This window comes from Coregonus lavaretus (assembly GCF_964263955.1).
Source record: "Coregonus lavaretus genome assembly, chromosome: 39".
NCBI classification, from domain to species: domain Eukaryota; kingdom Metazoa; phylum Chordata; class Actinopteri; order Salmoniformes; family Salmonidae; genus Coregonus; species Coregonus lavaretus.
In genome coordinates, this window is record NC_140026.1 from 9,638,354 (window position 1) to 9,663,851 (window position 25,498).

The following is a 25,498-nucleotide window of genomic DNA, read 5'->3' on the forward strand; positions in this document are numbered from 1 at the left end:
TCTTCCTTTCCTTGAGGGTTTTGGTATTCTTAAAGAATTTTGGCAAAAAGTTCTGTTCACCCGTGATGTTCTGTTCTTTGGGGGGGGGGGGGGGGGGGGGGTGAAACACAGGGTCCCTGTTGCCGTGGGTAACCAGTCACATCTGTGCTGGTTGCCATGGAGACAGCCGTGAGGCATGTGTGGGCATGTCCTTCTATTTTCTGCTGAGAAGAGGGGGAGGGAACAGAAGGATGGATGACCCAAGCCTTAATGCCTCAGATGGAAGTATGGAGAGTGTGTGGGGGGTGGGGGGGGGTGAGGTTATTGACAGGTTGTGTAGTTGGTTAGGGGAGGGAGGGTGGGAACGAATGAACGAGGCGCTTCTGAACCAACCAGATTGGTGGGGCTTTGAACTCAACTAAATACTACTGCATTCTGACTTCTATTGTTGCACCATAATGGATGACCTGCTAAACACTCCCACTAGCAGCACAATCTACCTGTCTGAATATACAAGAGTCCCCCCTCAGCCCCACCCTAAATATACAAGAGGTTCTACCTCATATCTATCCATCTCAGTCAGTGAGAGTTGGTTTGCTCTACTTTGAGCCCCACCAGTGAGGGAGGCTGACCAGTACCAGAGGAAACAGGAGGAGAGGAGCGGAGGTTGTTTCCTAGTTCCCTACGGAGACTAGAGCTCCCCTGTTGGCCTGGAGGTGCTACTGCAGGACGGATCAACGGGGGAGGGGGGTGGTTGTGGGGGGTTCGGTTCTGGAGGGGTCGGGTCTGGAGTGGAGGGGGCTGCCGGAGGAGGCTGGGGGGGGCGGAGGGGGGAGCCGGGCGCAGTAAGGGGGGAGGCTGGGAGAGGGAAGGAGGAGGGGTGTGGTTATTGGATGAGGGGTGAGAGGGGGAGTTGGCGTCACCGCCAGGGGGAGTAGCATCTTCCATCTTTATCTGGAGGAGAGGGAGGGGAGAAAGTTAGGTCAGCAACTGAAACTTGTCAAACTTTTACCAAAACAGACCCTCCCTCCCTCTCCTCACCTCCTCCTCTGCTCCTCCCATCTCTTCGTTCCTACTACGACTCTCACAATGCCCCTGTGTTGAGGCTACTTCTTGTTCCGCCTGCCACTCCTTGACGACCTCGTCCAGATTGAATCGCCGTCGGTAACTAACGAAGAAGGAGCTCACCTGGGCCGGAGTCTTGTTGCCGATCACCTCGGCAACCACGGTAAAGTCCTTACCATAGCGACGGATTGCTGATGGGAAGAGATGGAGGAGAGAGAGAGAGAGAGGATAGGGTGCTTAAAGAGAAAGTTATGTTTCAGATCACAATATTGCAATTATCAAACTGTGTTTTCTGTGTTTCTTCTGTGAGTTGTATTTGCCGGAATACAATAATTTCCTGTGTCAATAAAGAAATTGATTGATTTGATTTACTGACTTGATTGATTTGTATTTTGGGGGTGTGTTAACTCACCCTGCACAGCCAGCAGCTGTTCCTCAGTGGACCAACGAGAGTTCATCTTGGGAGCCGACTGGAGAGAGAGGAGGAAGAGTTAGTTTGGGATCTGGGGTGAGGAGGAGGAGTTAGTTTGAGATCTGGGGTGAGAGGAGGAAGAGTTAGTTTGAGATCTGGGGTGAGAGGAGGAAGAGTTAGTTTGAGATCTGGGGTGAGGAGGAAGAGTTAGTTTGAGATCTGGGGTGAGGAGGAGGAGTTAGTTTGAGATCTGGGGTGAGAGGAGGAAGAGTTAGTTTGAGATCTGGGGTGAGGAGGAGGAGTTAGTTTGAGATCTGGGGTGAGAGGAGGAAGAGTTAGTTTGAGATCTGGGGTGAGAGGAGGAAGAGTTAGTTTGAGATCTGGGGTGAGAGGAAGAGTTAGTTTGAGATCTGGGGTGAGGAGGAAGAGTTAGTTTGAGATCTGGGGTGAGGAGGAAGAGTTAGTTTGAGATCTGGGGTGAGGAGGAAGAGTTAGTTTGAGATCTGGGGTGAGGAGGAGGAGTTAGTTTGAGATCTGGGGTGAGAGGAGGAAGAGTTAGTTTGAGATCTGGGGTGAGAGGAGGAAGAGTTAGTTTGAGATCTGGGGTGAGAGGAGGAAGAGTTAGTTTGAGATCTGGGGTGAGGAGGAAGAGTTAGTTTGAGATCTGGGGTGAGGAGGAGGAGTTAGTTTGAGATCTGGGGTGAGAGGGAAGAGTTAGTTTGAGATCTGGGGTGAGAGGAGGAAGAGTTAGTTTGAGATCTGGGGTGAGAGGAGGAAGAGTTAGTTTGAGATCTGGGGTGAGGAGGAAGAGTTAGTTTGAGATCTGGGGTGAGGAGGAGGAGTTAGTTTGAGATCTGGGGTGAGGAGGAGGAGTTAGTTTGAGATCTGGGGTGAGGAGGAGGAGGAGTTAGTTTGAGATCTGGGGTGAGAGGAGGAGTTAGTTTGAGATCTGGGGTGAGGAGGAGGAGTTAGTTTGAGATCTGGGGTGAGAGGAGGAGTTAGTTTGAGATCTGGGGTGAGGAGGAGGAGTTAGTTTGAGATCTGGGGTGAGGAGGAGGAGTTAGTTTGAGATCTGGGGTGAGGAGGAGTTAGTTTGAGATCTGGGGTGAGAAGGAGGAGTTAGTTTGAGATCTGGGGTGAGGAGGAGGAGTTAGTTTGAGATCTGGGGTGAGAGGAGGAAGAGTTAGTTTGAGATCTGGGGTGAGGAGGAGGAGTTAGTTTGAGATCTGGGGTGAGGAGGAGGAGTTAGTTTGAGATCTGGGGTGAGGAGGAGGAGTTAGTTTGAGATCTGGGGTGAGAGGAGGAAGAGTTTGAGATCTGGGGTGAGGAGGAGGAGTTAGTTTGAGATCTGGGGTGAGAGGAGGAGTTAGTTTGAGATCTGGGGTGAGGAGGAGGAGTTAGTTTGAGATCTGGGGTGAGAGGAAGAGTTAGTTTGAGATCTGGGGTGAAGAGGAGGAGTTAGTTTGAGATCTGGGGAGAGGAGGAGGAGTTAGTTTGAGATCTGGGGTGAGGAGGAGGAGTTAGTTTGAGATCTGGGGTGAGGAGGAGGAGTTAGTTTGAGATCTGGGGTGAGAGGAGGAAGAGTTAGTTTGAGATCTGGGGTGAGGAGGAGGAGTTAGTCAAACTCCAGTGTCTGCTGGTTGTTGTTATGTCCATTAAATTTGTGTCCAATTACAACCTAGACAACCAGGTGAGGGGAGTTCCTAACTTATCCGTGACCTTTTAATTGACCAATCAAGGAGGATGAGGGTGTAGACCAGGGGGCTGCGGTCGGTCTTCAACAAGGTCTGGAGGACCGTAATGAAAATGGGTTTCATTTCCTTGCCGTCGAAATGTAGTAAAAATAGTAATAGTCCTCTATCCATCGTTTTTCAGTGCTCCCTGACTGTGATTATTATAATTAATTATAATAATAATAATAAGTGATTATTAGCGAGCTGGACAGTCAAGACAATGTTTGAAGATATGTCCGGTATATATATATATATATATATATATATATATATATATATATATTTATATATTTATATATTTTTTGTTTTGTTTGTAATTTTACCCCCTTTTTCTCCCCAATTTCGTGATATCCAGTTGGTAGTTACGATCTTGTCTCATCGCTGAAACTCCCCAATGGGCTCGGGAGAGGCGAAGGTCGGGTTATGAGTCCTCCGAAACAAGACCCGCCAAGACCCGCCAAGCCGCGCTGCTTCTTAGGAGGTTCTCTTAACCCGGAAGCCAGCCGCACCAATGTGTCAGAGGAAACACCGTTAACTGACTGAGGTCAGCTTGCAGGCGCCCGGCCCGCCACAAGGAGTCGCTAGAGCGCGATAAGCCAAGGAAAGCCCCCCTACGCCAAACCCTCATCTAACCCGGACGACACTGGGCTACTTGTGCGCCAACCTATGGGATTCCCGGTCACGGCCAGCTGTGACACATAATAATAGATTTTAGTTTTTACTCAAATCCCCCGCCGGCCAGATTGTTTGACACCCCCTAGTATAGATGAAGGAGAGGATCAGAAGGAAACTTTAGACTATTGAGACACACCCCTGGTGTAGAGTGGACCTACTTGGGTATCTCCGGAAGACAGGGAAGATCAAGTTAAAGAAGGAGAGAGAGAAGAGAGAGATGTATGTACCCCTGTAGGACGCAGGCTGTCGATGCCCTCGTCTAGACAGTGTTTCATACTACTGTTGTTCTGCTTAATACTCTGGACCTGAGAGAGAGAGAGAGAGAGACAGAGCGAGACAGAGAGAGTCAGCGAGAATCTATTACTCTATAAGTGATGTCTGTGTCTCTGTCTGTGTCTCTGTGTGTGTGTCTCCGTGTGTGTGTGTGTGCGTGCGTGTATTGTCTGTGTGTGTGTATACCCGTCTCTTGAGTGACACCAGGTGTGTGTCTAGCTGTCTGCCAGAGCCATGGTGGTGATTGGCTGACACGGCCATGATGTCATCATGGTTCAGATGCATGCCTTTAGAGGAGAGAGGATGTGTTAACACACACACAGACAGAGAGAGGGAACATAGCAGAACTTAAACGTATAATACTCGATTCCAAAACGATACTCCATTCCAAAACGATACTCCATTCCAAAACGATACTCGATACCATCACGATACTCGATTCCAAAACGATACTCGATACACCATCACGATACTCCATTCCAAAACGATACTCGATACCATCACGATACTCGATTCCAAAACGATACTCGATACACCATCACGATACTCGATTCCAAAACGATACTCGATACACCATCACGATACTCGATTCCAAAACGATACTCGATACACCATCACGATTCCAAAACGATACTCGATACACCATCACGATACTCGATTCCAAAACGATACTCGATACACCATCACGATGCTCGATTCCAAAACGATACTCGATACACCATCACGATGCTCGATTCCATCACGATACTCGATACACCATCACGACAAAAAGAAGGCATATTAGCCAAAGTCCCAGAATGCCCCTTGATCCAGACAGATAAACTCAGCTACTGCTCTGTTGAATCGTCGCATCTTTTGAGTTCAATATCGTTACACTTGAACATTTGTCAATTTCTTTGAGACAGTCATGTTGTATGCATTAAATGAATCGATTCTACAATCAATTTGACTTTGTTTTTACCAAACTACATCATAACGTAATGGTAATCATTTATTTGAATGGTAAATCTCTATGGATAAACCAAGATGTAGCCTAGGTCTATCCACAATACAGGTGAATTAATATCATTCAATAGGAGTGTGTGCATGCATTGAGTTATTGAGCTTGTTTTAGCTGATTTCATGGGGCTACAGATGACAAAACAATCCCCTCCATTTAGGACTTACTTTATTGGCAACTGCTAGGAGATATTATTTTATTAAACAGATCAACAACATTTGCATAGAAGAAGCAATCTCTTCTTTTATAAAAGTGTTTCTTTAAGAAAGTATTGAGGTCATGCATGAGGCAGAATGTGGAATCTAGTGGAAACCAGACGGGAGCCGAGGGAGATGAAGTGAATGAGGTTTTGGTGGTGAGGGAGACGAAGTGAATTAATAACATTTTTGGTGACGATCAGCTTTGAAATAATCTTATTTTGCGTTATGGTTTGCCTATTATCACAAACAAAAGTACTAGGGAATGCCTATTATCACAAACAAAAGTACTAGGGAAGTGAATTGATGTGAATTATAAAAGTGACAATCACAAAGCCATGTTGAGTTGGCAAGGGAACAAGCATGTATTTTTGGTTGGTGGTTCTCAAGAGGTCAAGGACCTTGAAGATTTAAAGACGCTCATACTTCTCAAGCGGTTCAAGAATTGCCTTCAAGGTCTTGCGACCTACATTTATGAGCACAAGGATCTCACTCCTGAGAAAGCTGCAGTTCTTGCAGATGAATGTGTTGACCAACAAAGCACCCAGTAGTTACCCCCTATGCAAAAAGCGATCCAGTGAAGTCACATCCTACTGCGAGGTTTCAGTCCATTTCTTCAGTGCCCAAAGATAAAAATCGACAGAAAAACTGTTTTTTTCCGTATCCACCAGTTTGTAATTACTGCCGTGAGAAAGGACACATTGTCTCTCTGTGTCCTAAGTTGAAACTGAAAAATGAGAGGAAAAAGCTGTTTCTTCTTGTGGGAGCACTCCAGGCCATTAAGTCTCTGGTTGGGACTGGTGGATCTCCTAAACAGCATTTAGGATCAAGATGTGTATGAACCCTTTGTTTCAGATGGATTTGTGTGTCTGCAGATTATCGATGATGTTAGGCAGCCGGTGACGACACTGCGAGACACTGGGCCGGCCCAATCCTTCATGTTGGAGGGTATTCTGCCTTTGTCTGACACTTCAGCAACTGGTTACAGTGCGTCAGTACAAAGCATGCAGATGAGTTGCATGGAAGTTCCTTTGTAGAATGTGGAACTCTAGTCTGCTCTTATTTCTGGTTTCCGTTGTCGTGGGAGCGAGGCCTACCGGCGAAGGGGTTCTCATTCATTTTGGGAAACGATTAGGATGGAGGGAAGGTCGTGCCAAATCCTGTCGTTTGTAAGGAACTCAGAGTAGAGGAACCTGATGGGTTATCAGAGAAGTCCCAGCGTGTGCCGTTCCACGTGGTAATGTCTAAGAAAGTCGCCGGGAGCAAGTCTGGTGTTGAGGACGTCAGCGATCCCACCATGGTTGATCTGTCTGAGACGTTTATGGGTGATCATGATTTCGGTGAACCTCCTAAGTTGAGCCTCCCGAGTGGCGCAGCGGTCTAAGGCACTGCATCGCAGCTAGAGGCATCACTAGAGACCTTGGTTCGATCCCAGGCAGCAGCCGGCCGCGACCAGGAGACTCATGAGGCGGCGCACAATTGGCCCAGCGTCATCCGGGTTAGGGGAGGGCCGGCCGGCCGGGGATGTCCTTGTATCATCGCGCTCTAGCGACTCCTTGTGGCGGGCCGGGCGCCGTGCACGCTGACTACGGTCACCAGCTGTACGGCTTCCAGGTTAAGTGAGCAGTGTGACAAAAAGCAGTGAGGCTTGGCGGGGTCGTGTTTCGGAGGACGCATGGTTCTCGACCTTCGCCTCTCCCAAGTCCGTACAGGGAGTTGCAGCGATGGAACAAGACTGTAACTACCGATTGGATATCACGAAATGAGTGAGAGAAAAAAAGGGGTAAAAGTACAAAACAATTAAAATAAATAGAACCTCCTAAGTTGATCTCCCCAAAGGTGAGTGAGTTTGTAGGACCTCTGAAGGAAGAAAGGGTCCCTACAGTTGACACTTCAATGTCTAGGAAGCAGCCGATTGCTGAACAGAGAAATTATGTTTCCCTCTCTCCTCTTTTTGCTGAGATACGTCCAGAGGAGGAGTTTGATGAAGTTCGTGTGGGTTACTCTGACGGAGATGGTGTTCTGATGAGGAGATGGCGCTCACACCACTTCTGGGCAAGACGATTGGCCCAGTGTATCTGAAATTGTTGTTCCAGTTACGCTTTGACAAGAGATACTGAGGTTGGATCACAATGGTAGTACGGCAGGCCATCTTGGGGTCAACAAGATGTATGACCGTATCTTGCATAACTTCTTCTGGCCTGGTCTGAAACAGGATGTTGTGGCTTACTGTAAATCCTGCCACATTTGCCAGCAGACGAGTAAACCGAACCAAGCTGTGACGGTTGCAAATCTGTTGGAGCACGTTAGCGCTTTTCGATACAGATTACACCGCGCCTGTGAGTTTGCCACTAAGAATCAAGAGATGGCGCAAACAAAAATGAAATGTTGTTACGATTGGAAGACCCCCGAAACTGCACTTCCGATGTGGATGACCAAGTCCTGGTTTTGTTTCCCGTTCTGGGGTCACCGTTGCAGGGTTGCTTTTCAGTCCCTTACCCCATAGTGAAATAAATTAGTCATCTGGATTACATCATCGGCTCACAGGAGCGCAGGAGAAAAACCTGGCTGTGTCATGTCAACATGTTCAAATCATACTTGACCCGCTACGACCGGGCGGGGAAGACGGTAGTGATGTTCTGCCTGTGGCCACTGCTGTCACCGTTGACTATAGTCTTCCTCAAGAGTATGAGGAAAGTCCAGTACATCCTGTGACGGTTGGTATGGTTCAGTAACTCAAGAGATTCTAGAAAACCTTGATGTCTTTTTGCCACACTTGTCTCCAGAGGAAAAAGGCGACATTGTTTCACTACTTTTTAGAATATCCGGTTTACTCTCAGGATGTGCCAACTCAAGACAAAATGTACTAGAGCATGACATTGACGTTGGGGACTCAGCCCAGATCCAACAACATGTCTATCGAGTGAACCCTGAAAAGAGAGAGAAGCTCTGCAGTGACGTGGTAACTTTCCTCACGAGAGGAAAGTTACTACGGATATTGCAGGAGTTTCCCCTTGAAATCAGACATGTCCGTAGTAAGGACAACTTGGTTGCTGATTGTCTTCCAAGGGTGGGCAGTCGATACGTTGTGTTTTGTGTTTAGCCAGTGCGTAGCCCTGACTCACAATTTATTTTGACTGTACGTTTTGCGTTATAGAAGCGTACGTGTTTTTTTTTCAAAATTTCTGAGTTTTAGGCAACTATGTCCAAAAACAAAAAAAGGTAAATAAGAAAAGATTGGAAAATACAAACAAAAAACAAAGCCTATATACATTAAAAAAACTAAACAAAAAGGTGGCTGTTCTGTCTGGCATTTAATTGTTGACAGCCAATAGACACCATGTTTATATTGGAGGAGGCATTGAAGTTGATTATGTTGTGAGATGGAAGTCGTTTTCTGTTGGTGGTGAGCAAACTTGTCCAACAAAAATCTAGGATATATTTGTTGTCTTAAGGGGGACGGTGTTATAGCTTTAGGTTTTTCCATTTATGTTTTGAGGTTGGACTTTAGCACGTATAGCTCGTTAGCACGTAGGGCGCACCGTTTGGTGTCACCTCGTTAGTTAGTATGTGTTACACCTGTTCTGTCTTGTCCATCTCGTTAGTGGGAAGGGGTTTCACCTGTGCTGGCCCAGGTGCTATTTAAGAGTGGCTGGCCCAGTGCACCAGTTGGTCTTGAGAGATGTGGAGGGTCAACACCTTTAGTTGTCGCTCCCGATTTGATCTCTAGAAAAACATTCCTTTGTCTGATCTTCCCTGTTTTTGTTTTGGTGTGGAGTTTTCTTTTGTTTGCCTCTTAGTGGGCAAATTTAGTGGGTGCTCATGGTGGGTGTCTTTTAGGGTCCAGTTGTTGTTGCTAGTCAACTTTCAGTGGACCCCCCCCCCCCCATGAGCGTCTTTCAGAACCCCTCCTAAAACCCCACCTGTTTCGTTTTGGTTGTCGGTCAGTGACGCTTTGTTAGTTCCCCCCTTCTGTTTGAGCGATATTTTTGGTTGTCTTGCTAGGGAACGTAAAAAAAAAAAAAGCTTCAGCTGTAAGCTAGCAAAGACAGTTAGCCTACAAAGCTGGAAGCTACCAGTATCGTCTTGCATTATAAAAGTGTTCTAGCCTGTATGGACATTGTTTTGAGAACAGTAATGAACAGTTTAAACATTTCTACATGCCGTGTTGCGTTATTCAAGTGTACATTTTTATGCAGCATAAGTAGGGGGCTAACAATGCAGCCAGACCGCTCTAGTAATGATTGAGGAAGTGGAACGGGCACTTTGCTCTTCACACTATCAATAGGCTGCACTGATACAGACTTGATCCTCTCAATCACGTGAGACACATTTTACAGAAGTACCGAACGTAACAAAAATTATAGTAACAAACTTTTTGGGGGGTTTTTGTATCGAAAAAAAAAAGTACAGAAGTTTCGGTATACCGTGCAACACCAACGCACACACACACACACACACACACACACATCTGGATAAAGAAACCCCGTGTGTGTATATAAGGTACCTTTAGGTGGTCTCCGACGGGCTCTCAGGGGGTGGTGGCGGTACTGAGCCCCAACAGACTCCTTCCTCTGTGGGTTAGACCGGCCCGGCGCTCCCCTCTCTCCTCCAGCACCACTGGAGCTCTGCTGCTTCACTGTCTGAGAGAGGGAGGGAGGGAGGGAGAGAACGGGGGAGGGTCAGCACACAGACATGAGAAGAGTAACACTTCAATCTGCTCACCTCTTTCTTGGTGTCGATCTCAAAGTCGCTGTCGCTGCCCGGGTCTCCCTCCTCTATCTCGTCATTACTGAGGAAAATAAGGGATGGAGAAGTGACAGAGCAATTCATTTAGTACATTCTTCCTTCTTTCAATCTCTTTACCCTTTCAAATCTCACTAACCCCTCCCTCATCCTCGTCTCTCTTTCTGACCAGTCTTCTAGCCTGTCTGTCCCCCCCTCTCCTCTCCATCTCCTCCACCCCCCCCCTTCTCTCCCTCTCCTCTCCCCTCTATCCTCTCCATCTCCCCCATCCCCCCTTCTCTCCTCTCCATCTCCTCCACCCCCCCCCTTCTCTCCCTCTCCTCTCCTCTCCCCTCTATCCTATCCATCTCCTCCACCCCCCCTCCTCACCATCTCCCCATCCCCCCCTTCTCTCCCCCATCCCCCCCTTCTCTCCTCGCCATCTCCCCTCCCCATCCTCTCTCTTCTCCATCTCTCCTCTCCATCTCCCCCATGTCCCCCCCCTCACCCATCTTCCTTGTCTGTCTTTCTGACCAGTCTTCTAGCCTGTCGGTCCATAACGCTGGTTCTAGTTCTGGTCTTCTTCCAGCTGTAGTAGTACCGGACCAGGCCTGAGACCAGCTTATCAGGCAGCTACAGAGAGGGGAGAGAGAGGGGAGAGGGAGGGGAGGGGAGGGGAGAGGGAGGGGAGGGGAGAGAGGAGGGGAGAGGAGAGAGGAGGGAGGAGAGAGGGGAGAGAGGAGAGGGGAGGGGGGAGAGAGAGGAGAGGGGAGAGGGGGGGGGAGAGAGGAGAGGGGGGGGAGAGAGAGGAGAGGGGGGGGAGAGAGAGGAGAGGGGAGGGGGGAGAGAGAGGAGAGGGGAGGAGAGAGGAGGGAGGAGAGAGGGGAGAGGGGAGGGGAGAGAGGAGAGGAGAGGGGAGGGGGGAGAGAGAGGAGAGGGGAGGAGAGAGGAGAGGGGAGGAGAGAGGGGAGATAGGGGGAGAGAGAGGAGAGGGGAGGGGAGAGGGGGGGGGGAGAGGGGAGGGGAGAGGGGAGGGGGGAGGGGAGAGGGGAGGGGAGAGAGGAGAGGGGAGGGGGGAGAGAGAGGAGAGGGGAGGAGAGAGGAGGGAGGAGAGAGGGGGGAGAGGGGAGGGGGGAGGGGAGAGAGGAGAGGGGAGGGGGGAGAGAGAGGAGAGGGGAGAGGGGAGGGGAGAGGGGAGGAGAGAGGGGAGATAGGGGGAGGAGAGGGGGAGAGAGGGGAGAGAGCTTAAAATTACACTCTGGTTCTATTTTCAAGATATTGACATACAGCTCACGTGCAAGAACAAACAGTTATGCCCCAGTGTAGCAGGTAAAACAGTGTTTTCACAACGCCCCAGTGTAGCTCCCCAGTAAGTGTGTCCTCACCATCTGCTGTATACGATGGAAGCTCTTGCCATGGAAGCTGAAGGCCTGTTCAAACAGAACCTTGTCCTCTACTGTCCACTCCTCAGGGAAGGGAGTGAAGTTAGCCAGGTCAGCCAGGGAACACTCCACATCATGTTTATGCCACAGCAACATACCCAGGGCCTGGAGAGACAGACAGACAGAGAGAGCAGTGACATTTAGACCCAGGGCCTGGACAGACAGACAGACAGAGAGAGCAGTGACATTTAGACCCAGGGCCTGGACAGACAGACAGACAGAGAGAGCAGTGACATTTAGACCCAGGGCCTGGACAGACAGACAGACAGAGAGAGCAGTGACATTTAGACCCAGGGCCTGGAGAGACAGAGAGCAGTGACATTTAGACCCAGGGCCTGGAGAGACAGACAGACAGAGAGAGCAGTGACATTTAGACCCAGGGCCTGGAGAGACAGACAGAGAGAGCAGTGACATTTAGACCCAGGGCCTGGAGAGACAGACAGAGAGAGCAGTGACATTTAGACCCAGGGCCTGGAGAGACAGACAGAGAGAGCAGTGACATTTAGACCCAGGGCCTGGAGAGACAGACAGAGAGAGCAGTGACATTTAGACCCAGGGCCTGGAGAGACAGAGAGCAGTGACATTTAGACCCAGGGCCTGGAGAGACAGAGAGCAGTGACATTTAGACCCAGGGCCTGGAGAGACAGAGAGCAGTGACATTTAGACCCAGGGCCTGGAGAGACAGAGAGCAGTGACATTTAGACCCAGGGCCTGGAGAGAGAGAGAGCAGTGACATTTAGACCCAGGGCCTGGAGAGAGAGAGAGCAGTGACATTTAGACCCAGGGCCTGGAGAGACAGAGATCAGTGACATTTAGACCCAGGGCCTGGAGAGACAGAGAGCAGTGACATTTAGACCCAGGGCCTGGAGAGAGAGAGAGCAGTGACATTTAGACCCAGGGCCTGGAGAGAGAGAGAGCAGTGACATTTAGACCCAGGGCCTGGAGAGAGAGAGAGCAGTGACATTTAGACCCAGGGCCTGGAGAGAGAGAGCAGTGACATTTAGACCCAGGGCCTGGAGAGAGAGAGCAGTGACATTTAGACCCAGGGCCTGGAGAGAGAGAGAGCAGTGACATTTAGACCCAGGGCCTGGAGAGAGAGAGAGCAGTGACATTTAGACCCAGGGCCTGGAGAGAGAGAGAGCAGTGACATTTAGACCCAGGGCCTGGAGAGAGAGAGAGCAGTGACATTTAGACCCAGGGCCTGGAGAGACAGACAGAGAGAGCAGTGACATTTAGACCCAGGGCCTGGAGAGACAGACAGAGAGAGCAGTGACATTTAGACCCAGGGCCTGGAGAGAGAGAGAGCAGTGACATTTAGACCCAGGGCCTGGAGAGACAGACAGAGAGAGCAGTGACATTTAGACCCAGGGCCTGGAGAGAGAGAGAGCAGTGACATTTAGACCCAGGGCCTGGAGAGACAGACAGAGAGAGCAGTGACATTTAGACCCAGGGCCTGGAGAGAGAGAGAGCAGTGACATTTAGACCCAGGGCCTGGAGAGACAGACAGAGAGCAGTGACATTTAGACCCAGGGCCTGGAGAGAGAGAGAGCAGTGACATTTAGACCCAGGGCCTGGAGAGAGAGAGAGCAGTGACATTTAGACCCAGGGCCTGGAGAGAGAGAGAGCAGTGACATTTAGACCCAGGGCCTGGACAGACAGAGAGCAGTGACATTTAGACCCAGGGCCTGGAGAGACAGACAGAGAGAGCAGTGACATTTAGACCCAGGGCCTGGAGAGAGAGAAAGAGAGAGCAGTGACATTTAGACCCAGGGCCTGGAGAGACAGACAGAGAGAGCAGTGACATTTAGACCCAGGGCCTGGAGAGACAGACAGAGAGAGCAGTGACATTTAGACCCAGGGCCTGGAGAGACAGACAGAGAGAGCAGTGACATTTAGACCCAGGGCCTGGAGAGAGAGAGAGCAGTGACATTTAGACCCAGGGCCTGGAGAGAGAGAGAGCAGTGACATTTAGACCCAGGGCCTGGAGAGACAGAGAGCAGTGACATTTAGACCCAGGGCCTGGAGAGACAGAGAGCAGTGACATTTAGACCCAGGGCCTGGAGAGAGAGAGAGCAGTGACATTTAGACCCAGGGCCTGGAGAGAGAGAGAGCAGTGACATTTAGACCCAGGGCCTGGAGAGAGAGAGAGCAGTGACATTTAGACCCAGGGCCTGGAGAGAGAGAGCAGTGACATTTAGACCCAGGGCCTGGAGAGAGAGAGAGCAGTGACATTTAGACCCAGGGCCTGGAGAGAGAGAGAGCAGTGACATTTAGACCCAGGGCCTGGAGAGAGAGAGAGCAGTGACATTTAGACCCAGGGCCTGGAGAGAGAGAGAGCAGTGACATTTAGACCCAGGGCCTGGAGAGACAGACAGAGAGAGCAGTGACATTTAGACCCAGGGCCTGGAGAGAGAGAGAGCAGTGACATTTAGACCCAGGGCCTGGAGAGAGAGAGAGCAGTGACATTTAGACCCAGGGCCTGGACAGACAGAGAGCAGTGACATTTAGACCCAGGGCCTGGAGAGACAGACAGAGAGAGCAGTGACATTTAGACCCAGGGCCTGGAGAGAGAGAAAGAGAGAGCAGTGACATTTAGACCCAGGGCCTGGAGAGACAGACAGAGAGAGCAGTGACATTTAGACCCAGGGCCTGGAGAGACAGACAGAGAGAGCAGTGACATTTAGACCCAGGGCCTGGAGAGACAGACAGAGAGAGCAGTGACATTTAGACCCAGGGCCTGGAGAGAGAGAGAGCAGTGACATTTAGACCCAGGGCCTGGAGAGACAGACAGAGAGAGCAGTGACATTTAGACCCAGGGCCTGGAGAGAGAGAGAGCAGTGACATTTAGACCCAGGGCCTGGAGAGACAGACAGAGAGAGCAGTGACATTTAGACCCAGGGCCTGGAGAGAGAGAGAGCAGTGACATTTAGACCCAGGGCCTGGAGAGACAGACAGAGAGCAGTGACATTTAGACCCAGGGCCTGGAGAGAGAGAGAGCAGTGACATTTAGACCCAGGGCCTGGAGAGACAGACAGAGAGCAGTGACATTTAGACCCAGGGCCTGGAGAGAGAGAGAGCAGTGACATTTAGACCCAGGGCCTGGAGAGAGAGAGAGCAGTGACATTTAGACCCAGGGCCTGGACAGACAGAGAGCAGTGACATTTAGACCCAGGGCCTGGAGAGACAGACAGAGAGAGCAGTGACATTTAGACCCAGGGCCTGGAGAGAGAGAAAGAGAGAGCAGTGACATTTAGACCCAGGGCCTGGAGAGACAGACAGAGAGAGCAGTGACATTTAGACCCAGGGCCTGGAGAGACAGACAGAGAGAGCAGTGACATTTAGACCCAGGGCCTGGAGAGAGAGAGAGCAGTGACATTTAGACCCAGGGCCTGGAGAGAGAGAGAGCAGTGACATTTAGACCCAGGGCCTGGAGAGAGAGAGAGCAGTGACATTTAGACCCAGGGCCTGGAGAGAGAGAAAGAGAGAGCAGTGACATTTAGACCCAGGGCCTGGAGAGACAGACAGAGAGAGCAGTGACATTTAGACCCAGGGCCTGGAGAGACAGACAGAGAGAGCAGTGACATTTAGACCCAGGGCCTGGAGAGACAGACAGAGAGAGCAGTGACATTTAGACCCAGGGCCTGGAGAGAGAGAAAGAGAGAGCAGTGACATTTAGACCCAGGGCCTGGAGAGAGACAAAGAGAGAGCAGTGACATTTAGACCCAGGGCCTGGAGAGACAGACAGAGAGAGCAGTGCCATTTAGACCCAGGGGAGGAAGACAGAGCAGTGCCATTTAGACCCAGGGCCTGGAGAGAGAGAGAGCAGTGCCATTTAGACCCAGGGCCTGGAGAGAGAGAGAGCAGTGCCATTTAGACCCAGGGCCTGGAGAGAGAGAGAGCAGTGCCATTTAGACCCAGGGGAGGAAGACAGAGCTATTCCCCATATAGTGCATTATATTTGACCAGAGCCCTATGAGCTAACTACGGTGAACAAAAACATAAATGCAACATGTAAAGTGTTGGTCCTACAGTGGAAGTGGGAAGTTTACATACACCTTTTAGCCAAATACATTTAAACTCAGTTTTTCACAATTATAGCGAGTGGCGCAGTGGTCTAAGGCACTGCATCGCAGTGCTAGCTGTGCCACTAGAGATCCTGGTTCGAGTCCAGGCTCTGTCGCAGCCGGCCGCGACCGGGAGACCCATGGGCGGCGCACAATTGGTCCAGCGTCGTCCAAGGTAGGGGAGGGTTTGGCCGGCAGGGATGTGGGTTCGTTTCCCACGGGGGGCCAGTATGAAAAAAATCAATGAAAAAAAACATGTACGCATTCACTAACTGTAAGTCGCTCTGGATAAGAGTGTCTGCTAAATGACTAAAATGTAAAATGTAAAAATTCCCTGTCTTAGGTCAGTTAGGATCACCACTTTATTTTAAGAATGTGAAATGTCAGAATAATATTAGAGAGAATGATTTATTACAGCTTTTATTTCTTTCATCACATTCCCAGTGGGTCAGAAGTTTACATACACTCAATTAGTATTTGGTAGCATTGCCTTTAAATCATTTAACTTGGGTCAAACGTTTCGGTTAGCCTTCCACAAGCTTCCCACAATAAGTTGGGTGAATTTTGGCCCATTCCTCCTGACAGAGCTGGTGTAACTGAGTCAGGTTTGTAGGCCTCCTTGCTCGCACACGCTTTTTCAGTTCTGCCCACAAATGTTCTATAGGATTGAGGTCAGGGCTTTGTGATGGCCACTCCAATACCTTCACTTTGTTGTCCTTAAGCCATTTTGCCACAACTTTGGAAGTATGCTTGGGGTCATTGTCCATTTGGAAGACCCATTTGCGACCAAGCTTTAACGTCCTGACTGATGTCTTGAGATGTTTTCCTTCCTCATGATGCCATCTATTTTGTGAAGTGCACCAGTCCCTCCTGCAGCAAAGCACCCCCACAGCATGATGCTGCCACCCCCGTGCTTCACGTTGGGATGGTGTTCTTCGGCCTGCAAGCATCCCCCTTTTTCCTCCAAACATAACGATGGTCATTATGGCCAAACAGTTCTATTTTTGTTTCATCAGACCAGAGGACATTTCTCCAAAAAGTACGATATTTGTCCCCATGTGCAGTTGCAAACCCTAGTCTGGCTTTTTTATGGCGGTTTTGGAGCAGTGGCTTCTTCCTTGCTGAGCGGCCTTTCAGGTTATGTCGATATAGGACTCGTTTTACTGTGGATATAGATACTTTTGTACCTGTTTCCTCCAGCATCTTCACAAGGTCCTTTGCTGTTGTTCTGGGATTGATTTGCACTTCTCGCACCAAAGTACGTTCATCTCTAGGAGACAGAACACGTCTCCTTTCTGAGCGGTATGACGGCTACGTGGTCCCATGGTGTTTATACTTGCGTACTATTGTTTGTACAGATGAACGTGGTACCTTCAGGCGTTTGGAAATTGCTGCCAAGGATGACCCAGACTTTTTTCTGAGATCTTGGCTGATTCTTTTGATTTTCCCATGATGTCAAGCAAAGAGGCACTGAGTTTGAAGGTAGGCCTTGAAATACATCCACAGGTACACCTCCAATTGACTCAAATGATGTCAATTAGCCTATCAGAAGCTTCTAAAGCCATGACATCATTTTCTGGAATTTTCCAAGCTGTTTAAAGGCACAGTCAACTTAGTGTATGTAAACTTCTGACCCACTGGAATTGTGATACAGTGAATTATAAGTGAAATAATCTGTCTGTAAACAATTGTTGGAAAAATTACTTGTGTCATGCACAAAGTAGATGTCCTAACCGACTTGCCAAAACTATAGTTTGTAAAAAATTAATTGGTGGTGTGGTTGAAAATCGAGTTTTAATGACTCCAACCTAAGTGTATGTAAACTTCCGACTACAACTGTATGTTTCATGAGCTGAAATAAAAGATCCAATACATTTTCCAGACGCACAAAAAGCTTATTTCTCTTAAATGTGCACACACTTGTTTACATCCCTGTCAGTGAGCATTTCTCCTTTGTCAATATAATCCATCCACCTGATAGGTGTGGCATATCAAGAAGCTGATTAAACAGCATGATCATTACACAGGTGCACCTTGTGCTGGGGCCAATAAAATGCCATTACATTTTTTTTGCCGTTTTGTCACACAACACAATGCCACAGATGTCTCAATTTGCGGGGAACGTGTAATTGGCATGCTGACTGCAGGAATGTCTACTAGAGCTGTTGCCAGAGAATTTAATGTTCATTTCTCTACCATATACCATCTCCAACATCGTTTTAGAGAAATTGGCAGCACGTCCAACCGGCCTCACAACCGCAGAACATGTATGGCGTTGTGTGGGCGAGCGGTTTGCTGTTGTCAACGTTGTGAACAGAGTGCTCCATGGTGGCTGTGGGATTATGGTATGGGCAGGTATAAGCTACGGACAATTAACACAATTTCAATTTACCAATGGCAATTTGAATGCACAGAGATACCGTGACGAGATCCTGAGGCCCATTGTCGTGCCATTCATCCGCCGCCAACACTTCATGTTTCAGCATGAAGATGCACGGCCCCATGTCACAAGGATCTGTACACAATTCCATGGCCTGCATACTCACCAGACATGTCACCCATTGAGCATGTTTGGGATGCTCTGGATCGACGTGTACAACAGCTTGTTCCAGTTCCCAACCAATATCCAGCAACTTCGCACAGCCATTGAAGAGAAGTGGGAAAACATTCCACAGGCCAGAATCAACAGCCTGATCAACTCTATGTGAAGGAGATGTGTCGTGCTGCATGAGGCAAATGGTGGTCACACCAGATACTGACTGGTTTTCTGATCCACGCCCTACGATTTTTAAGATATCTGTGACACACAGATGCATATCTGTATTCCCAGTCATGTGAAATCCATAGTTTAGTGCCTAATGAATTGATGTCAATTGACTTATTTCCTTATATGTTTATATTTTTGTATTGTGACAAAGGCATTGTCAATACAGTTTGATTGACTGACTGTTACCTGCTCCATGTTGTAGCCATGCTTCTCTTTAGCCATCAGAATATATTCATCCACTGAGAGAGAGCAGAGAGCAGAGAGCAGAGAGCAGAGAGCGAGCAGAGAAAGATAGCAGTGAGAGAGAGAAAGAGAGAGAGAAAGAGAGAGAGAAAATGAGAGAGCGCAGAGAGACCGCAAAGAGCGAGCGCAGAGAGAGAGATCAGAGAGACAGAGCAGAGAGAGACAGAGCAGAGAGAGAGAGCAGAGAGCAGAGAGAGAGAATGCAGAGAGCAGAGAGAGAGAAGAAAAAAACTGTTAGCTAATAGTATAGTGTGTGTGTGTGTGTGTGTGTGTGTGTGTGTGTATGTGTTTGTGTGTGTGTGTGTTTACACATGGCGTCGGAGACGAGGCTGTTGGGGCACCACACCAGCATACTCCTCTGCTCCTTCTCATTGTAGTGGCTTGGACTGTCTGCACACACACACACACACACACACACACACGTTAGTCATACATCCCTTATTTTCTCTCACTTCTTCTGTCACATACACAGCCAAATAATCAACCCCCCCCCCCCCCCCCCCTCTCTCCACCACCCCCCCCCCCCCCCCCTCCCTCCCTCTCTCCATCCCCCCTCCCTCCCTCCCTCCCTCCCTCCCTCCCTCCGGTACCTGGGTTGAACTCAGGTATCTGTGCCTGGTAGTCTCCTCCCACTCGAATCATACTGTCTGTGGAGAGAGAGAAAACAGGGATGAGTGGAGGAAGGGGGAGGGAGAGACCGCAGAGAGGAAGAGGGAGAGAGAGACCGCAGAGAGGAAGAGGGAGAGAGAGACCGCAGAGAGGAAGAGGGAGAGAGAGACCGCAGAGAGGACGAGGGAGAGAGAGACCGCAGAGAGGAAGAGGGAGAGAGACCGCAGAGAGGACGAGGGAGAGAGAGACCGCAGAGAGGAAGAGGGAGAGAGACCGCAGAGAGGACGAGGGAGAGAGAGACCGCAGAGAGGAAGAGGGAGAGAGAGACCGCAGAGAGGAAGAGGGAGAGAGACCGCAGAGAGGACGAGGGAGAGAGAGACCGCAGAGAGGAAGAGGGAGAGAGAGACCGCAGAGAGGAAGAGGGAGAGAGAGACCGCAGAGAGGAAGAGGGAGGGAGAGACCGCAGAGAGGAAGAGGGAGAGAGAAACCGCAGAGAGCAAGAGGGAGAGAGAGACCGCAGAGAGGACGAGGGAGAGAGAGAGACCGCAAAGAGGGAGAGAGAAACCGCAGAGAGGAAGAGGGAGAGAGAAACCGCAGAGAGGAAGAGGGAGAGAGAAACCGCAGAGAGCAAGAGGGAGAGACCGCAGAGAGGAAGAGGGAGAGAGAGACCGCAGAGAGGACGAGGGAGAGAGAGACCGCAGAGAGGAAGAGGGAGAGAGAGACCGCAGAGAGGAAGAGGGAGAGAGACCGCAGAAAGGACGAGGGAGAGAGAGACCGCAGAGAGGAAGAGGGAGAGAGAAACCGCAGAGAGGAAGAGGGAGAGAGAGACCGCAGAGAGGAAGAGGGAGGGAGAGAGACCGCAGAGAGGAAGAGGGAGAGAGAAACTGCAGAGAGGAAGAGGGAGAGACCGCAGAGAGGAAGAGGGAGAGAGAGACTGCAGAGAGGAAGAGGGAGAAAGAGACCGCAGAGAGGAAGAGGGAGAGAGAGACCGCAGAGAGGAAGAGGGAGAAAGAGACCGCAAAGAGGGAGGGAGAGACCGCAGAGAGGAAGAGGGAGGGAGAGACCGCAGAGAGGAAGAGGGAGAGAGAGACCGCAGAGAGGAAGAGGGAGAGAGAGACCGCAAAGAGGAAGAGGGAGGGAGAGACCGCAGAGAGGAAGAGGGAGAGAGAGACCGCAGAGAGGAAGAGGGAGAGAGAAACCGCAGAGAGCAAGAGGGAGAGAGAGACCGCAGAGAGGACAAGGGAGAGAGAGAGACCGCAAAGAGGGAGAGAGAAACCGCAGAGAGGAAGAGGGAGAGAGAAACCGCAGAGAGGAAGAGGGAGAGAGAAACCGCAGAGAGCAAGAGGGAGAGACCGCAGAGAGGAAGAGGGAGAGAGAGACCGCAGAGAGGACGAGGTAGAGAGAGACCGCAGAGAGGAAGAGGGAGAGAGAGACCGCAGAGAGGACGAGGGAGACCGCAGAGAGGAAGAGGGAGACCGCAGAGAGGAAGAGGGAGACCGCAGAGAGGAAGAGGGAGAGAGAGACCGCAGAGAGGAAGAGGGAGAGAGAGACCGCAGAGAGGAAGAGGGAGAGAGAGACCGCAGAGAGGAAGAGGGAGAGAGAGACCGCAGAGAGGAAGAGGGAGAGAGAGACCGCAGAGAGGAAGAGGGAGAGAGAGACCGCAGAGAGGACGAGGGAGAGAGAGACCGCAGAGAGGACGAGGGAGAGAGAGACCGCAGAGAGGACGAGGGAGAGAGAGACCGCAGAGAGGACGAGGGAGAGAGAGACCGCAGAGAGGACGAGGGAGAGAGAGACCGCAGAGAGGAAGAGGGAGAGAGAGACCGCAGAGAGGACGAGGGAGGGAGAGACCGCAGAGAGGAAGAGGGAGAGAGAGACCGCAGAGAGGAAGAGGGAGAGAGAGACCGCAGAGAGGACGAGGGAGGGAGAGACCGCAGAGAGGAAGAGGGAGAGAGAGACCGCAGAGAGGAAGAGGGAGAGAGACCGCAGAGGGAGAGAGACCGCAGAGAGGAAGAGGGAGAGACCGCAGAGAGGAAGAGGGAGAGACTGCAGAGAGGAAGAGGGAGAGAGAGACCGCAGAGAGGACGAGGGAGAGAGAGACCGCAGAGGGGAAGAGGGAGGAGAGACCGCAGAGAGGAAGAGGGAGAGAGAGACCGCAGAGAGAAAGAGGGAGAGAGAGAGACCGCAGAGGGGAAGAGGGAGAGAGAGAGACCGCAAAGAGGACGAGGGAGAGACTGCAGAGAGGAAGCTGAAGAGAGAGACCGCAGAGAGGAAGAGGGAGAGGGACCGCAGAGAGGACGAGGGAGAGAGAGACCGCAGAGAGGACGAGGGAGACCGCAGAGAGGAAGAGGGAGACCGCAGAGAGGAAGAGGGAGACCGCAGAGAGGAAGAGGGAGAGAGAGACCGCAGAGAGGAAGAGGGAGAGAGAGACCGCAGAGAGGAAGAGGGAGAGAGAGACCGCAGAGAGGACGAGGGAGAGACCGCAGAGAGGAAGAGGGAGGGAGAGACCGCAGAGAGGACGAGGGAGAGAGAGACCGCAGAGAGGAAGAGGGAGAGAGAGACCGCAGAGAGGACGAGGGAGAGAGAGACCGCAGAGAGGACGAGGGAGAGAGAGACCGCAGAGAGGACGAGGGAGAGAGAGACCGCAGAGAGGACGAGGGAGAGAGAGAGACCGCAGAGAGGAAGAGGGAGAGAGAGACCGCAGAGAGGACGAGGGAGGGAGAGACCGCAGAGAGGAAGAAGGAGAGAGAGACCGCAGAGTTGAAGAGGGAGAGAGACCGCAGAGGGAGAGAGACCGCAGAGAGGAAGAGGGACCGCAGAGAGAAAGAGGGAGAGAGAGAGACCGCAGAGGGGAAGAGGGAGAGAGAGAGACCGCAAAGAGGACGAGGGAGAGACTGCAGAGAGGAAGCTGAAGAGAGAGACCGCAGAGAGGAAGAGGGAGAGGGACCGCAGAGAGGAAGAGGGACCGCAGAGAGAAAGAGGGAGAGAGAGAGACCGCAGAGGGGAAGAGGGAGAGAGAGAGACCGCAAAGAGGACGAGGGAGAGACTGCAGAGAGGAAGCTGAAGAGAGAGACCGCAGAGAGGAAGAGGGAGAGGGACCGCAGAGAGGAAGAGGGAGAGACCGCAGAGAGGAAGAGGGAGAGACTGCAGAGAGGACGAGGGAGAGAGAGACCGCAGAGAGGAAGAAGGAGAGACCGCAGAGAGGAAGAAGGAGAGACCGCAGAGGGGAAGAGGGAGAGACCGCAGAGGGGAAGAGGGAGAGACCGCAGAGAGGAAGAGGGAGAGAGAGACCGCAGAGAGGAAGAGGGAGAGAGAGACCGCAGAGAGGAAGAGGGAGAGAGAGACCGCAGAGAGGAAGAGGGAGAGAGAGACCGCAGAGAGGAAGAGGGAGAGAGAGTCCGCAGAGAGGACGAGGGAGACCGCAGAGAGGACGAGGGAGAGGGAGACCGCAGAGAGGACGAGGAGAGAGAGACCGCAGAGAGGACGAGGGAGAGAGAGACCGCAGAGAGGAAGAGGGAGAGAGAGACCGCAGAGAGGAAGAGGGAGAGAGAGACCGCAGAGAGGAAGAGGGAGAGAGAGACCGCAGAGAGGACGAGACATCAGCAGAGAGAAAAAAGAGAGCAGGCAGAAAGAGAGAGACGGGCAGAGAGAGACAGACATGGGCAGAGAGAGAGAGACATGGGCAGAGAGAGAGAGAGACAGAGACATGGGCAGAGAGAGAGAGACAGAGAGATGGGCAGAGAGAGAGAGACATGGGCAGAGAGAGAGACAGAGACATGGGCAGAGAGAGAGACAGAGACATGGGCAGAGAGAGAGACAGAGACATGGGCAGAGAGAGAGACAGAGACATGGGCAGAGCGAGAGACAGAGACATGGGCAGAGCGAGAGACAGAGAGATGGACAGAGAGAGAGACAGAGACATGGGCAGAGAGAGAGACAGAGACATGGGCAGAGAGAGAGACAGAGACATGGGCAGAGAGAGAGACAGAGACATGGGCAGAGCGAGAGACAGAGACATGGGCAGAGCGAGAGACAGAGACATGGGCAGAGAGCGAGACAGAGACATGGGCAGAGAGAGAGACAGAGACATGGGCAGAGAGAGAGACAGAGACATGGGCAGAGAGAGAGAGATGGACAGAGCGAGAGACAGAGACATGGGCAGAGAGAGAGAGATGGACAGAGCGAGAGACAGAGACATGGGCAGAGAGAGAGACAGAGACATGGGCAGAGAGAGAGAGATGGACAGAGCGAGAGACAGAGACATGGGCAGAGAGAGAGAGATGGACAGAGCGAGAGACAGAGACATGGGCAGAGAGAGAGAGATGGACAGAGCGAGAGACAGAGAGATGGGCAGAGACAGTGTGGGCTCCCGAGTGGCGCAGCGGTCTAAGGCACTGCATCTCAGTGCTTGAAGAGTCACTACAGACCCCCGGTTCGATTCCAGGCTGTATCACAACCGGCCGTGATTGGGAGTCCCATAGGGCAGCGCACAATTGGCCCGGCGTCGTCCGGGTTTGGCCGGTGTAGGCCGTCATTGTAAATAAGAATTTGTTCTTAACTTAATTGCCTAGTTAAATAAAAAGATGGGCAGAGAGAGAGATATGACATTTGAAATGTCTTTATTCTTTTGAAACTTCTGAGTGTAATGTTTACTGTTAATATTTATTGTTTATTTCACTTTTGTTTACCATCTACTTCACTTGCTTTGGCAATGTTAACACACGTTTCCCATGCCAATAAAGCCCTTAAATTGAAATTAGAGAGAGAGCGAGAGGAGAGAGAGGGAGAGAGAGAGAGACCAAAACAGAGGCAAAGTCTTCTCATGCTTTGTTGATTTCAAAAAAGCTTTTGACTCAATTTGGCATGAGGGTCTGCTATACAAATTGATGGAAAGTGGGGTTGGGGGGAAAAACATACGACAATATAAAATCCATGTACACAAACAACAAGTGTGTGGTTAAAATTTGCAAAAAACACACACATTTCTTTCCACAGGGCCGTGGGGTGAGACAGGAATGCAGTTTAAGCCCCACCCTCTTCAACATATATATCAACGAATTGGCGGAGGGCACTAGAACAGTCTGCAGCACCCGGCCTCACCCTACTAGAATCTGAAGTCAAATGTCTACTGTTTGCTGATGATCTGGTGCTTCTGTCACCAACCAAGGAGGGCCTACAGCAGCACCTAGATCTTCTGCACAGATTCTGTCAGACCTGGGCCCTGACAGTAAATCTCATTAAGACAAAAATAATTGTGTTCCAAAAAGTCCAGTTGCCAGCACCACAAATACAAATTCCATCTAGACACCGTTGCCCTAGAGCACACAAAAAACTATACATACCTAAACATCAGTGTCACAGGTAACTTCCACAAAGCTGTGAACGATCTGAGAGACAAGGCAAGAAGGGCCTTCTATGCCATCAAAAGGAACATAAAATTCGACATACCAATTAGGATCTGGCTAAAAATACTTGAATCAGTTATAGAACCCATTGCCCTTAATGGTTGTGAGGTCTGGTGTCCGCTCACCAACCAAGAATTCACAAAATGGGACAAACACCAAATTGAGACTGATGCATTATTCTGTAAAAATATCCTCAGTGCACATGAAAAACACAAAATAATGCATGCAGAGAAGAATTAGACAGATACCCTCTAATTATCAAAATCCAGAAAAGAGCCATTAAATTCTATAACCACTTAAAAGGAATCGATTCCCAAACCTTCCATAACAAAGCCATCACCTACAGAGAGATGAACTTGGAGAAGAGCCCTACGCAAGCTGGTCCTGGGGCTCTGTTCACAAACACAAACAGACCCCACAGAGCCCCAGGACAACAACACAATTAGACCCAACCAAATCATGAGAAAACAAAAAGAGAATTACTTGACACATTGGAAAGAACAAACAAAAAACAGAGCAAACTAGAATGCTATTTGGCCCTAAACAGAGAGTACACAGTGGCAGAATACCTGACCACTGTGACTGACCCAAACTTAAGGAAAGCTTTGACTATGTACAGACTCAGTGAGCATAGCCTTGCTATTGAGAAAGGCCGCCGTAGGCAGACCTGGCTCTCAAGAGAAGACAGGCTATGTGCACACTGCCCACAAAATGAGGTGGAAACTGAGCTGCACTTCCTAACCTCCTGCCAAATGTATGACCATATTAGAGACACATATTTCCCTCAGATTACAGCGATCCACAAAGAATTCGAAAACAAACCCAATTTTGATAAACTCCCTTATCTACTGGGTGAAAAACACAGTGTGCCATCACAGCTGCAAGATTTGTGACCTGCTGCCACAAGAAAAG

At 50.4% G+C, this 25,498-nt stretch overlaps 1 protein-coding gene across 1 annotated transcript in view; it reads right to left on the minus strand.

Annotated features, from left to right (window-relative positions):
* Positions 1 to 558: 558 nt before the first annotated feature.
* Positions 559 to 25,498, minus strand: part of rcor2 (REST corepressor 2) — a gene marked incomplete at both ends in the record, with an annotated part of 27,254 nt that continues 2,314 nt past the window's right edge. Inside the window, 12 exons of the mRNA XM_084155830.1 lie at positions 559 to 933; positions 1,021 to 1,235; positions 1,457 to 1,514; positions 4,092 to 4,169; positions 4,324 to 4,424; positions 9,842 to 9,977; positions 10,060 to 10,126; positions 10,568 to 10,692; positions 11,445 to 11,606; positions 18,519 to 18,571; positions 18,885 to 18,965; positions 19,166 to 19,222. Coding sequence (XP_084011956.1) covers positions 559 to 933; positions 1,021 to 1,235; positions 1,457 to 1,514; positions 4,092 to 4,169; positions 4,324 to 4,424; positions 9,842 to 9,977; positions 10,060 to 10,126; positions 10,568 to 10,692; positions 11,445 to 11,606; positions 18,519 to 18,571; positions 18,885 to 18,965; positions 19,166 to 19,222 — 1,508 coding nt within the window. The remainder of the gene's footprint in view (positions 934 to 1,020; positions 1,236 to 1,456; positions 1,515 to 4,091; positions 4,170 to 4,323; positions 4,425 to 9,841; positions 9,978 to 10,059; positions 10,127 to 10,567; positions 10,693 to 11,444; positions 11,607 to 18,518; positions 18,572 to 18,884; positions 18,966 to 19,165; positions 19,223 to 25,498) is intronic.